The sequence below is a fragment of the Cryptosporidium ryanae genome (assembly GCF_009792415.1).
Source record: "Cryptosporidium ryanae isolate 45019 chromosome Unknown contig_1, whole genome shotgun sequence".
Classification (NCBI taxonomy): domain Eukaryota; phylum Apicomplexa; class Conoidasida; order Eucoccidiorida; family Cryptosporidiidae; genus Cryptosporidium; species Cryptosporidium ryanae.
In genome coordinates this window covers 51,498-65,948 of record NW_027125558.1, presented here as the reverse complement: position 1 = coordinate 65,948, position 14,451 = coordinate 51,498, and the positions used below count along the sequence as shown (strand labels likewise).

The 14,451-nt window shown below is 30.1% G+C and overlaps 2 protein-coding genes across 2 annotated transcripts; one reads left to right on the top strand and one right to left on the bottom strand.

The window, feature by feature from the left end:
* Positions 1–186: 186 nt before the first annotated feature.
* Positions 187–5,289, bottom strand: FG386_000025 (uncharacterized protein; the record flags this gene model as incomplete). The annotated part of the gene is made up of 1 exon (XM_067340410.1): positions 187–5,289. The coding sequence occupies one exon, from the start codon at positions 5,287–5,289 to the stop codon at positions 187–189; it is 5,103 nt and encodes a 1,700-aa protein (XP_067196286.1).
* A 404-nt stretch (positions 5,290–5,693) lies between these two features.
* On the top strand, positions 5,694–14,375 carry FG386_000024 (uncharacterized protein; the record flags this gene model as incomplete). Its single annotated transcript, XM_067340409.1, has 1 exon — positions 5,694–14,375. One exon carries the CDS (start codon positions 5,694–5,696, stop codon positions 14,373–14,375), a length of 8,682 nt encoding a protein of 2,893 aa, XP_067196285.1.
* Between the last annotated feature and the right edge of the window lie 76 nt (positions 14,376–14,451).

Here is a 14,451-nt window from a genome sequence, read left to right as displayed (position 1 = left end):
ACAGTATAATTAAAAAGGAAAATCACTACCGCCAATTACATGTTTCTAGGCGATCTAATAATGATCAAAAGCGGGGGAGGTCAAAAATATTTAATTTGATAAAAACTACATATTTTTACAAATAAATGACAATACTTACATTTTTTTTTATAAAAGTTAGAACTGGTTTTTTAATAAATATCCTTATTAAGTCGATCTTTTGTATACTTCTGAAACACGTTTGCAGAACTCAACAATTCCACCAAAAATAGCAGTAAACTCAGATGCACATGAATATAGTTTTATTAAGTAACTTATTGATGCCAAGCAATCCTCTTCAATTGGAAGAATTTCTTTGCTTGTATTGAAATTTGCTAGTTGCATATATCTTGGCAGGTTAAATGTTTTAGTAACAGCTAATAAAAATCCACCAGGGTATTCATTTGCAAGTGAATTAAACACTTCTGAAAGTATCCTCCATTGACCGGTCTTAAACCTTACACGATGCCACTCTGAAATTTCGTCTTCGCTGCTTATTATCATCTTGAGATCTTCATTAGTTAGAGGTATTTCCGAAAAAAAGTAACGGAAAGATGCCTTGTTACATGTTCTTTTAACCAAATTTTTGCTGTTTGTAATGTCAAAACCATTTTCCAAAAATACAATTTTATTATTTATACATTCCCATACATATTCCTCACAATTTTCTATAAATTCTTGTGTGTTATCTGATACTTTTATTTTTATTTCAAAATTATAGTAAAAATTAAACCTATTTGAATTTCTAAGTCCATTATCTCCTGCTTCATTTTGATCAACAATTTGTTCAAGTATTGCCCTGTGTTGAGCAAGAGCAATTCTTGAGACAATGTAATTATTCCCTAAATCAATTTTATTATGCCGTGTTTGTTGTTCATCCCAACTCATTGGGTTTGCAGAGGTATAGTAAAGTTCCATTGCATTGTTGCAGATTTTACTTATTATCTCACTATCAATATTTGCTGCCTTAATGCTGTAAGGACTACCGACTGGAGTCAGAATAGCTGAATCAAAGGCGGCAATGCAATTTTTCACAAAGCCACCAGGTTGAGTGAAGTCATCGGATTCTCTAAAGTCAACAACAAAACTTGAAAGTGGTAATTGCCCATAAATTTGGAATTTATTGTTTTCTGAACTCAACTTATACATTTTGATGGATTCCTGGATTGCTAACCATTGAGACCGTCTTAATTTTGCCCTTTCAATTGAATAATGTTGGTTTGAAATATAACCATCCTCACTAACTGCTTTATCGCAGTTCATTGTTGTTTTTGGATAGAAAAACCTCCCAAATACATCTCTGCATATAAGATCTCTTGAATTATCGTCATCAGTAACCCAAATATCTAACTCAAAGTAGTTATTCTTTTTTTTCCTTATAAATTCACTTAACTTTTCAATAGAATTTAAACACATAGGTATGAACTCTTTTTCATTTGCACCTACCCAAATTATTTCATGAGGACCAGAAAACGCAAGTATTTCTTCAGGTGCTATTTTCGAAGCACTTTCCCTACTAATAACATTTGGAAACAAGAAATATGACAAAGTATTTTTGTTTTCAATTGATTTTATTGGTGTGGCATTCCAAACAGACAAATTCACACCCTTTCTCGTTTCAGTTGATATTTTTTGATTAGATAATTCTTTTTTAATTTCTATCTTGTTTTTACCTATTTTAGGGAGTGCAGGGAATTCTAAATCCACAATGCACTTTAATATTAAAAAAGTAGTTAAACTTATCTCAGGTTCTTCTGTAATGGTTATTTCTGGTTCTGGATCAAATACAGTTTCCCATTGGTCAAAGAATATCCACTTTGGAATTGGCCTCTTATAATGCCAGTAAACGAGTGAAGCACCAAAATGACACGCGAAATTTCTTCTCAATATTTCATCTGCTTCATACTCTATATTATTCCTTATTCCAAATATTATTTCCTCTCTGCAAGTGTTATCAATTACAGTTTTAATTGATTCCTTGTTTAAAACTTGACCAGTTTTTTTATCCCTAATGAGATTTTCATCAGTCAAAGAGTGAATCATTTGGTTGCACCAATCAACTAATCCTGGATAAAATAATGCTGACCAAGGATATGTGTGGCTAATTGGAAACCTTGGAACTGTTTTAATATTTTTGGGTACAATAAGGTCTTGTTCTTTTAACATTCTTAAAATATATTTGGCCATTATATTTTCATTAAAAAATTCTAACCTTTTGTCTCCATTTTTTACGATACTATCGAAAACTACTGAAAAAATAGTTTCAATTTGAGTAAAATTTATTGTCTCAGAAGTTAACTCAGTAGGTGGATAATTTAACATTAAATTAAAAATAGGATGCTCATTTCCAACTTTTTTTATTTCATTCGTAACAAAATAAATTCCATGTTGCTCAGAAACCCTCTCGAAAATATCAAAATAAGTTGCTTCAAACATTTTAAGTCCAAGTTCAACCGGGATTTTGCTTGATTCGTCTGTTAAGGTTTGGTGAAGGAATATATTCTTAATTAGTTTAGTGATGTAACCGTCACTTTTTCCGAAACAAAGATTAAAGTTGACTATATTCATTGTTAGAAATGAACTAAAAACAGAACATGAAGCTTCATACCCATTTTCTAAAAAACCTATGTCTTCATGTCCAATTTTTTTTACTTTGTTCTCAGAACTATCTTTCAGTTTCAATTGTTCATTTACCTTTCCCTTTATTAGTTCATTCTCAGTTATACTTTGAATGTTTTGACTATATTTTATAATAGGTTTTATAAAATCAATACACGAAATGTATAAATCTTCAACCTTTAAACTCTTAATATTTGTTTTTATGTTTATTTCAGGCTTAATTGGCATTTCTCTCAACAAACTATCAATTGAAATACCTATGTTTGTTGAAAATATTTTAACTATAAATGATTCTATTTCACCTATATTTAAAAATAAATCACTGCAACCCAAAATAGTAAAATTTTCATCCACCAATTTTACAATAGCTTTTGAGACTGCACTTCTGACTTGTTCTGGAGAGAGATCATCATTCTTCTTTTTAATTATTTCAGGACCAAACTTGACAATATTATAAATCTTTTCAAAAGTTTGTATTTTTTTGGGATACAAAAACGAACCAAAATAACCAATACTTCTTCTCCATGCATTAAGATATCTTTCGTATGGATTTTCTATTAAATAAGGCGTAATATTTGATCTTGAAGTCACAGATTCTTTTATCTTTCTCAATAATATCTCCTCCTTTTCTTGAACATCCAGTTCCTGCTTTCGCTCTTCCATCCTTTCATGGAATCTATTTTCCCTTTGAATTAATATACCCTCAAATACCAGATGTACTAAAGAAATGAAAACATTAGGAAGAACCGAATTGCAGAGAATTTTAACATAATTTTTATAAGCTTGAATTGATTTTGATTTTAGTGGATTTATAAGTTCAACTTTATTATTGTCTCCTTCATTTTCTCTCAATTTTATTAAGAATATAAAAGGAGTTTTTCTCCTTTGAAAGAACCTTACTATTTTGTAACAGGAGTGAGTAATATCATCTTTTACTCTTGGTATTTTCTTTGGTAATATATCTAGACTGGGTACTTCATTTTTGGGAAAGTTTGCTATTTTAATCCCATGATTTTCGTCCAATAATTCATTTGAATATTTCATTGACTCCCAAAAAATATATGCTTGGGCCGAAACTGGAAGAATTTTTGTTTGAGAGAGATATGCAGGGAATCTTTTAAAGGCCCTGTTAAATTCGTCACCTGATGTTATGTTTTTAATTTGACCAAATAAATCATGAAAATCAGAATTAATTATTTTTGAGACTTCTCGAGGTAAGTCCTTAAATAAGGGGAAATTACTTATTTCATTTATTTCAGAAGGTGGAATATTTGAATTAGGAAAAATGTTCTTGCTTTCTGAATAGCCTCTAGATATTTGATCATTAGATCTAAGGGCCTTCCCTATGAGAATACTTTCAGGATTATAGTATTCAATTTTTTCAGCGGTTTTCTTCTCACCAACCTTTGAATAATCAATATTCTCCTCCATTCCAACAGACCCATCTATCGAATACTCACTACCCTTCTTAACAGCCCTGTACTTATCAAGGCTTGATTTTATTCTATTCAATGTAGAAAAATTCATTGCGTCTGCAGTAGTAATTTTATGTGGAATTCCTTTCTTGTGACCTATTGTTCCAAAATCACCAATTCTATTATCTATGTGTGAACCATTAAATGTTGAAAAGAATGCCTCCGGAAGTCCAAAATCAAAAATTGAGGTATATACACTTTTTGGTTGTGTAGATTTCAAAATATTTTCCATCCCTTGTTGAAAATACTCCTCTCTTGCTCTTACTTTCATTCCTATAAGTACACCTTCTTCCAAATCCTCTTTATTTCTAGTGTTAATGTCATCAGAATCATAAACTCCTTTTTCTTGTATAAATTCAGGTGCACCCACCAACAAACCTTTTTTCATAATTTTTTTTCCGCTATATATTTCATCTGCAAATGGAAGAGTCGACAAATATCTCATTTCAATTTCTGCATGCTTACGACGTGAAATTGCCTTATCCCTCTCAAACATTGAAATTCCACTAATAATTATAGGATCGTTTCCTAGATTAATTCCAGATCTACTTAGTTCTTTAATATATCTTATTACAGGTAAAAACGATATTATTTCTCCACCACAAAGAATTGTTGTATACCTTATTTCATTTGCTACACGATTATTTATTACATTCATCTCTTCATCTCTAATATTATTTAAATCCCTAACAATTTGAAAATCATCTTCAATTATTGGAATGGAATCCTGACTTTGAATTATTCTTGCTCTCAGACGTAATGGAGCACCTAACAATTCTCCTCTCATAAAAGATTTTAACATCAGTTTATCATTTTTCCCAAGATAAAAAATAGGTAAAAGCTTTAAGTATTTTAGCCTGTTAAAATCGTCAGTTGAAAACGATTTTAAATATTGTTTTATAAACTTGGCCCCACTTTTCGAATATTCTCTTCCATCACTACCACATGTTAGACGGAATAAAGTATTCTCTTTTTCATATGTAATTTCAGATTCTAGATTATTTAAATTCTCACCATATTCTTCAGCAGTCGAACTAGTTTGGGTTTTTATGGATTTGCTTTGCTTATTACTAGTTATAATGCAAAATTTTAAATAAAAAACAAGAACAAATATTGAAAACAATATGTAGTTATTTACAAAAAATGTCTTGTTTTTTGTTCTTTTTTGAATAATCATTTTTAACACAGAAATATAGAGGGCATCATATGTTGACTTTATAGTAATACTCCAATACGAAGCACCCAAAAGCTTTTTATTACAATCAAAAAAAAAAAAAAGTATTTAATACAAGTGGTATTTCAGGCTTTATAAGATTAATGAACGAACCCGCCATGATTTTTTAGATTCAGACTAAAATGCCTTCTATTTCCATGTAAATATGAGCGGCAGAGGCCACTAATGTTAAATAATATATGCAGAAATAATTGGGTTATATTGAAATATTATAAATAATTTATTTTAAAGTACCATTCAATATATGATCATTCAAAAACTAAGATAAATATATTGTGATTAATGCGAGCACATCTTTATATATAACAATTTAAACTTAAGTTTGTAAAATCACACTATATAATATAATGTGTTCAGTTAAAAACTCTGCAAAATATTTAAAGTTAATAATTTGTTTAGTTTCCTTAATTATAACTATTTCATTTATTCACGGAGCAGGAATTGAATATAAATATGATACCTTATCATTTGAAAAAGCAAGAGCTTTATTTTCAAGACCTAAAAGTAAATATGGGGGCCCTGATGAATTCAAAATATGGAATTTAGCAGATAGAGAAATATCACTTCTAAAAAAAAAAGGTCTTCTTCCTAAAATTTACTCAAATGCTAATGGAAGAGAGATGTTTGTCTCTATGGAGATAATTAAAGCCTCCGAAAGGCTATTAACCAGAATAGAAATGGATTCTTATACTCCTGTGGTAATTGACGAAGATTCAACTATATTTGATATTAAAATTGACAATAATAGCATTCAACTTTGTAATAGAGTTTCTAGAGAAATACAATATTGCCTTTTACAGTATGGCACAGATGTTCTTGAAATACCTGCTCTTGCAAATTACTTTACACATCTAAAAAAATGTGGGGTTGATAAGGTATTTGTAGATCCTGAAGCGAAGGAAATACTGAATGATTTAGCAAAGTCAATTATTCACGATGGAAAAGAATCTTATTCTGATGCAGATGAATCATTTTTATTACTTTCTGGAGCAGATGGTCAAACTAAATATTTGGTTTCGGATCCTAGGAAAAAGACAGCAACTGAGAAAAGAAAACTTGTAACGATTCAGCCAAAGAAAAGCAAATCAGTTGAATCATTGACTAAAAAGCCTCAAATAAGTATAGCAACGGAGCAAAAAAGGATAATTGCTCGGCCAAAAAAATTTACTCGTCAAACAATTCATGGTCAAGTTTATGATAAGAATTTACCGGTTCATACAGCAAGTATAATAACAAAACAATTGGCATCTAAAAAGTCTGCAGGAGTTAATATTCTAGACCTAATAAAGCAAGAGAACCTATCTGAAAAATTTGATTCATTAGGATATGAAGCTCAGTTAATTCTTGCATGGCAATCAGTTGTTGATGCACAAAAACAATTTAACGAAGATTCAGATTATGAGATCCAAGGTCTCCCAAATTCCATAAGTACATATATTCTTCATCAGGCGTCCCCAGATTTCTCTCTGTCTAATTTTCAGAATTCTTGTGTGGAAATCATTTTATTTAGAAATTCTCAAATTGAGAAGGGACTAATTGATGGAAAGCAAACACTATTTTACTTGAAAGATGGAGAAGCATTGATCACAAGTAAACACATTTTCAAAACTGCTGCAATGCAGCTTTGCAAAATAGCACAGGAGTATTATCTACCAGATATAATTAAGAATTCAGACAAATATATTGACAGATTGCGTAGAATAGAAATAAAAGAAGATACTGAAGAATATAAGGAGGATGAAAAACCTATGGAAATCTCAATCTCAAAAGTAAGTAAGCCAAAGCTAATAAGACAAAAATTAATTGATTCCTATAAGAAATCTTTAACAAAGAGAGGTCTCATTCCATTGCTAACAAATGAGGACAGTGTTTGGGTCGAATTGGAGAATTGCAACACGGGAGAATGCGTAAATGAATTGGTATATAAGGACCTAAGTTACTGGTTTGTTCCAGTTGGGAGTGTTATTTCAACAATCTTTAGAGTGTCATCAGAAAATTATTCTGATTCACTTATAATTTTTGACTTCAGCGAACCCCTTGTAGCTAAAGTCGGAAATATTTTTGATTCATCAGGAGAAACGGTATTTGATCTTTGTTTAAAATATTTAGAAATCCTTTCTGAAAAAGAAAAGTTAAATCTAGTTATTGGAGGAATATACAGCGACATTGGTTATCTCTTCCGTGAACTATGTAAGGAAGTGTCTATTGAATTGAGTAAAAATGAAAGTTTTTTGACAAATAAACAATCTTTAATAGGAATTTCATATGAATTAGAGTTACTATTTTGTGGTGTTTTGGGTGTTCCACCAAAAGGTCGTTCAACTGACGCATCGAAATATAAAACTGAAATGGAGATGTTATCATCAGGAATAGTATACAGTGGCAGAGATATTTGGGCTCTGGAAGAGTGTGCGTCACTATTACCTGAACAGTTAAACTATTTACTTTGTTTGGGTGCATTTTCAAATGGATTTATTTCTCATTTGTTTCCAAAATCAAGAGAATCAGTAATTCCTATTACACTATTCTGTAAAGCTTACTTATTGATTGAAAAGGAAATGAAAGACCCTTTTGATCCCCATCAAATGGGTACTTATCTTAGCAATGTAATACTCGAAAATGGTATCTCAGAATACTTGCCATTTAAACAAAATCCTAATGATAGGGAAAAAAAGGTTATGACAAAGTTTTTTATTGAATTATGTAATCAATTTAAAAAAAATCATGAGAACCATTTTTATGTTGATCAAAGGCATGTATACGACTCAATTTTAAGAATTCACTCACTTAGATTGTGTTCAGCACCTTTATTTCCTTTTCTCCCATTCGAAATTAAATTGTATCCTATTGACAAGAAGCTTGTTTCATCATTAATGGATTATGGATTCAACTTTAGCTTAAAAAGTATTATACCAAATACAGAAGTACAAGCTTGTTTAGGAATAAATTATCATATAACAAATTATTTACATGTATTGGCTGCTATAGTTGAAGCGTTTGTTAATAATTATATTGATCCTAAAAAAATAGGAATTAATAACGTTAATATTCCAGTGAATTCTTTATGTTTATGGTGGAAGCACCCTGTAAAGTATTCTTTCGGAGACGTTTTGAGTAATATGCTACCCTTCATGTCTAAACAGGTCGTTTCAGAATATGTATTGAGATACTGTTTGTTAATGGAAAGCGTCAATTTTCCGGCACATATTAATCCAGAAAAAAGAATTGAATTCATATATTCAACTCCTCAGATCTCTTCAAACAGAGCTGTGGATCTTCCAAAAAACCTTATATTTCCAGAATTTAATCCACCGAATGATGTATTTCTTGAATTGCAACACTACTTACGTAGAGATGTAATTTCTTTATTCAAAAAGTTTGAACAAGAAAATCCAATTATTGGAAAAAAATTAACGTTTGAAGAGGTCTCTTCTTTATGCCAGTATTTAGAAGAATGGCAGGTCTACTTATTAATATCGTTCCAAAATACCGTGACTACAGTCCTAAAAACGGTTTTTTCAAAATTATATTTTAATACAGAATTTGAAATTCCAATTTTAGAATTGTGTAACTGGGTTTCAACTAAATTTCCAAAAAACTCCGTTGGTGAGATAACCATCACCTCATCAGATGCTGGTAATGCACTTGAAGATATAGTTGGTGACAAGGTACCATGGTTGCAAAAATCTATTGGTGAATATTTAATGAAGACTTTTATAATTTGGGCACAAACGGCTTTTGTATTAAGGATTGGAGAAGTGAGAGCGAAAAAAATAAATAAAAATCAAATGGATTTATCAGATATTAAGAAATTATTTGACAAAAAAATAACATCTCTAGTGGAAACCCCTGAAAATCCAAAAATAATTAAAATGGATGGAGTTAACTACATTTCCAGACTTAGGTTAAACCCATTTGTTGATCCTACAGTTGGATTGCCTGATCCAAAACTTGAATCTAGTTGTGACAGTTTATGGGTAGCAAATTTAATGATTGCCTTTAGAGTCTATTTTCTGGCATTTCAGGAAAAATTTATCCAACCTATATTTCACGGTGAATTCGATCCATTTATTATATGTGAAATTGTTAAAGAAATTGTAAAAAACAAAATCTTTCAAAACGGTTTTGGAGATGCTTTTTTCAGGGTATTTAAACATCAAAAATGGATAAGTAACAAACAACTAGTTCGTATTCTTGTAAAAAATGCTACAATATGGATACAAGATACATTTGAATTACCAGGAATTCCAACATATGACGCTTCACATTACAAAGATGAAAAATTGCTCGAATGTTATAAGTTGAGCTTTTCAATGGAGAATAGACCTATTACATCATCAATAATGTTTAGTATTAATGAAATTAAACAAGAAGCTATACCAAAATTCAAAATTATTGACTTCCCTACACTTTCTTTAAAGTCAATAGAACCATTTTTGATAACAAGAGATCCTGTTGAATTTTATAATATTGATGATTGCGTAGGATTATCTGACTCTGAAATTAGAATGATTGTCTCCCTCAGTTCTTTCTTTGAGACTACTTCAAAAGGATTATTTATCTCACAAGTTCCAACATTCTCTCCAAAAAAGGGACTACTTGAAGAGTTGCAATTTGAATTTCCAATTAGTGTAATTTGTAAATGGTGGTCATTTGTAAAAAGTACAGATACTAGTCCAAATTATTCAACAGAAAAAAATTCTTGGAGTTCAATACTACAAAAAAGAATTAGAGAGCATTATTCTGAAAAGATAAAATCTAATCCTGAGATGAATTTCCCTTGGAAAGAATGGTTTACTGTTCCTGTTGCTGAATCTTTACTCTATAGTTTTTTCAAATCAATAATAAAAAATACAAAAAATAATATATCTAAAGTCGAAGTTATCACGGATGAGGGTTTTTTTAATCAGTCTCACATTAGAAGCGTTGCCGTTATTGAAGATTTGTTTAAATCAAGTATAAACTACAGACATATAACGCCATTCCACAGAGCATTAATTGACATTAAAAACTTACCATTAACTTATTTTGATTATTTTCATTTACCCGCAGATAACTACAACGAAATAGCTCATTTTCTAAAAAATGAACACAGAAGGCCTTTAAATTATCCAGAAATAATGGTTGGTCGCTTTCTCCACCAGTCAGAAATAAATAAATGTGTACATATGGCATTTGTAACAAACAAATCATCAAAACTGGCTATTAATAACAGATGGAAAATTAATGTTCAACACCTCTTTGAATCTTTTAAAAATTATAGAAGCTCAGACCTCTCGCTTGAAAGTTGGGTTCAACACTTTAGGCTGTCAATTTCAAACTCTGCTTTAACGGCTCGTGCTGCGTTTATAGTTTATGTAAAATTTTTAATGGAAGAAGCTAGAATTGTCAATTTTGATGAAAAAGACGACAACATGAGGGAAACAGCTGATAGACAAATTGAGGAATATTATTCAAATTCAATTCAACATAAATCAAGTTTCACACAAAATCCAACAAAAAATTACTTTCCCTTATTTCAAATTAATGATAATAACGAGTTTTCAGATATGAGATTAGATCAGAAAAATAGTGTTTTACCACCACCTATGATGAGATTTACCAGGTTTGAAGGAAAATATTGGAGAACAAAACTCTCATTAACAATACGTGATGAACAACGAATAACTGGAAGAATTGAATTAATACCTCAAATTTGGCCTTCAATAGGTGAAATTAATATTCCAGATGAAAATTATTTTCGAGTTATTTCAGAGGCGAGAGTATATTCAAGGTACAATTGTAATGGGCTCTCAGTCTGGCAGGTAAATAGAGCAGCATATTGGGCAGGAATGTTACAGAGATATATCAATAAAGGTTCCAGGCTAATAAAAAATAGCCATTCTAAAACTTCAAATGTTTCTAAAAAGTGGAGCATTAAGTTAAAACCCCGAAAACTTCCTAATATAAAAAATGTAAATATATATAATATGTCATTTAATGTATTTGACATGTTTTTCTTCTACAAGGTTCTAAATTATTTTCATAATGAAATTGAAGATAATAAATCTGATTCAAATAAAAAAGGAAATAGCTGGGAAGAAGAACATGATAATTTACCATATTACGCAATACATCTCTTCAAAGATTTATTTGGAGAATATTATAATAATTTGACTTATTCACATATTGTAATATTTTTCAATGAATTGTTATTGGAAGAGAAGAGAATAATCAAGTTGAAAATCGATGAAAATAGTATATACAAGACAGATATTGAAAAGTTAATGGTAATTTATCATGCACCACTCTTTAGTGAGCCTGAAAAGTTTGTTTACCCAGGGTTGTTCTTCGAATTAAGATCTCCGCTTCCAGTAAGCTGGGATAAAGCAGTTAAATTTGATGATATAATAATTCCATTAATTTCTATAAGAAGCGATGATTTTAATTCATTCGAAAATAAATATTATCTTAATGGTCAGAAAAAGAGTGAATTGCCCTTAAGAGAGATTAATAGCATAAAAAAAGAATATGAAAGTGTTATTGGTAGTAACTTTTTCCAAAACCTCCAGATTTATTATAATACACCATTAGAAAAGAAAGTTGAATCGATTATTCAAAAAGGTTTACCTTTATCTGGAAAAAGGTGGAATAGTGTTAAACAAATATACGAATTAATTGAGATTGATAAAAATAGCATGTACTGGAATCACTTGTCATATACTTATACAAATGGTCTAGATTGGTTTGTTAACTTCTCAACCCTTGCTTTAGAAAGCACAGTTTTCAGCGAGGTCAATTTATTGAGTTCCATTATTGAAGAAATGGCAAAGATAATACCTCATAAATCGAGAGATATTCTATTTTCACAAGATCCGAATATCCTACCAAGTATATTTAATAATGTTAATTCGTTTGATTTAATTTTCAAATCTGGAGAAAATCCAGACGAAACTCTTGCTGAAATTTGCAAACATTATGTGATTAAAACTGGTCCAATTTCTCATTTATTCAGTTCATCCATTGAAAATGGTCATTCATCCAAAGTGTTCGACGAATGCAAAAAAGTTGCTAGTTTATGGGAAGGAGTTCTACCACTACTTAGTGGAAGCTTTCGTAAGATTTTCCTTATGGAGTTTATAAGACGTATAAAACAAAATGATGCAGAATTGGGAAGCAAACTTATTTGGCCAACTAGTCCAAATCTGTTTACATTGGACTGGAGTTTGTTTTCAAAATCAACTTCAAAGAATATAAAATTAAATCAGAGTTGCGGATCTTACGACTTCTATTTCTGGGATCCTGCACTTGTTCTAAATGCTTTTATAACAAACGCAGAAATTAACAATTTATATTTTGGAATGAGTTTTGCCGAATCACAAATTATAGAAATTTCACAAACACCAGGGATTGAATTGTGGTCATGGATATCAACATCTCACTCTCCTATTTATGAAACAAATAAAATATTTAACTTTGAAATGATAACACAACTCTTTATTTCATATATAGATCCAATGGATTTCTTTAATCTTAACAAAGCAAAAAATACAAAAATAGAGTTTTCACAAATAAACACAATATTCACGCACTGCATTAAATGGTTCAATAAAGCGGAAATTTCTCTCAGTCAAGTAAATTCAATATGTAAAGAAATAGAAAATAAATATGGAAAATCTATCATTTTATTCTATTCTAAGCCTCATGTCTTTGATTTTATCTATAGTTCACTTATTTTACTAATTGATAAGCATCCTGTTTCCTACTACAGTGACCACTTGACAACAGAAAAGTTATATAGAACGCAACAAACCATCTACAAAGCAATTGAAAAAGCAGTGTACAGTTATGGAATAGAGGATGTCATCACACTTACTATATTGGGATCTGACGTTAAATCAAAGATATACCTTGACGAAACGATCATGGGTATGAAACACTTGCAGCGCATTCCTGCAGAAATGTTAAATATTCTTGTTAAAAAAAAAATGCTTATTTTCTCCGACTCATTTTTCATAAACAATGGAATTATAAATAATGCGTTTTCAGACTCACTTGAATATTTACAGTTGAAAACCAATAGAAAAATGGAATTGGAAATAGAACCAAATACTAGTTTAGATGATCTAGAAGCTCAATGTAAAGCCTGGATTGATACTTACTATGACTCAATATTTGAATTAGATACTAATGAAATAAAAAAAAACAGCATTAAAATTGTAGAATCTAGAAGCAGAAAAAATGGAGAGGTAATAATAGATCTAAATACAAATAATGGAGTTAAAATAAGGGATGCTATATGCAAAACTTTTTCTGAGTTGTTATCCCCAAATCACCAGATATTTTCAATGAAAAATAAAAAACTATTCAATTTCAGGTTGAAGAATATAATTGCAGAATCTCAAAAAATAGCATTAGAAAATAACATTTTTGGGTGGATAGAAATCAATAAGATAGTTAGTTTGTGGTCAAAAGATTATTCTTTGAGGGTCTCACCTCATTTATTCCTAAATTTAATTATGAAGCTATCAGTTAAAAACTTGACTCAAATGTCACAATACTCATTCACTGATTTTATTAGGGAAACCGGGATTAAAAAACTAAATTTTTTCTTCAACTATGAACTAATCCTGAGGACAGCTATTGAAGTTGCATATGACACTGGCTTTTTAATGGTCACAGAAAACATTTCTCAATTTAATATTATTCCGAAAAATGAAGGAGTCGAAAAGCTTACCTCTGAAGAAATTATAAAAATATGTAGTTCCTATCTTGACTATATGAGAGAAAACTCACAAATAAGATTAATTAAAATAAATCAAAAGTCAAATGGAGAAAAGGTCAATTATAAAAAACTATTAATTCAAATATGTAAAGGTGTGTACACCGCTGAGCAAAAGATGTTTGAAAACTTTGTAGAATCAAAATCACGTAGAATGGAAATCGTTATGGATTTATATAATAGGATACTTAAAATAGATAAAGTTGTAATTTCTACCTCATTTTCATTTTTCGATACCGAAAAAGAAGAGGATGAAACATACATCTAGATGTAATATTATAGGTTGAAATGCTACATAATTTTCTTTATTTTTTTACATGCATTTTGAAATTATACCTAGACAT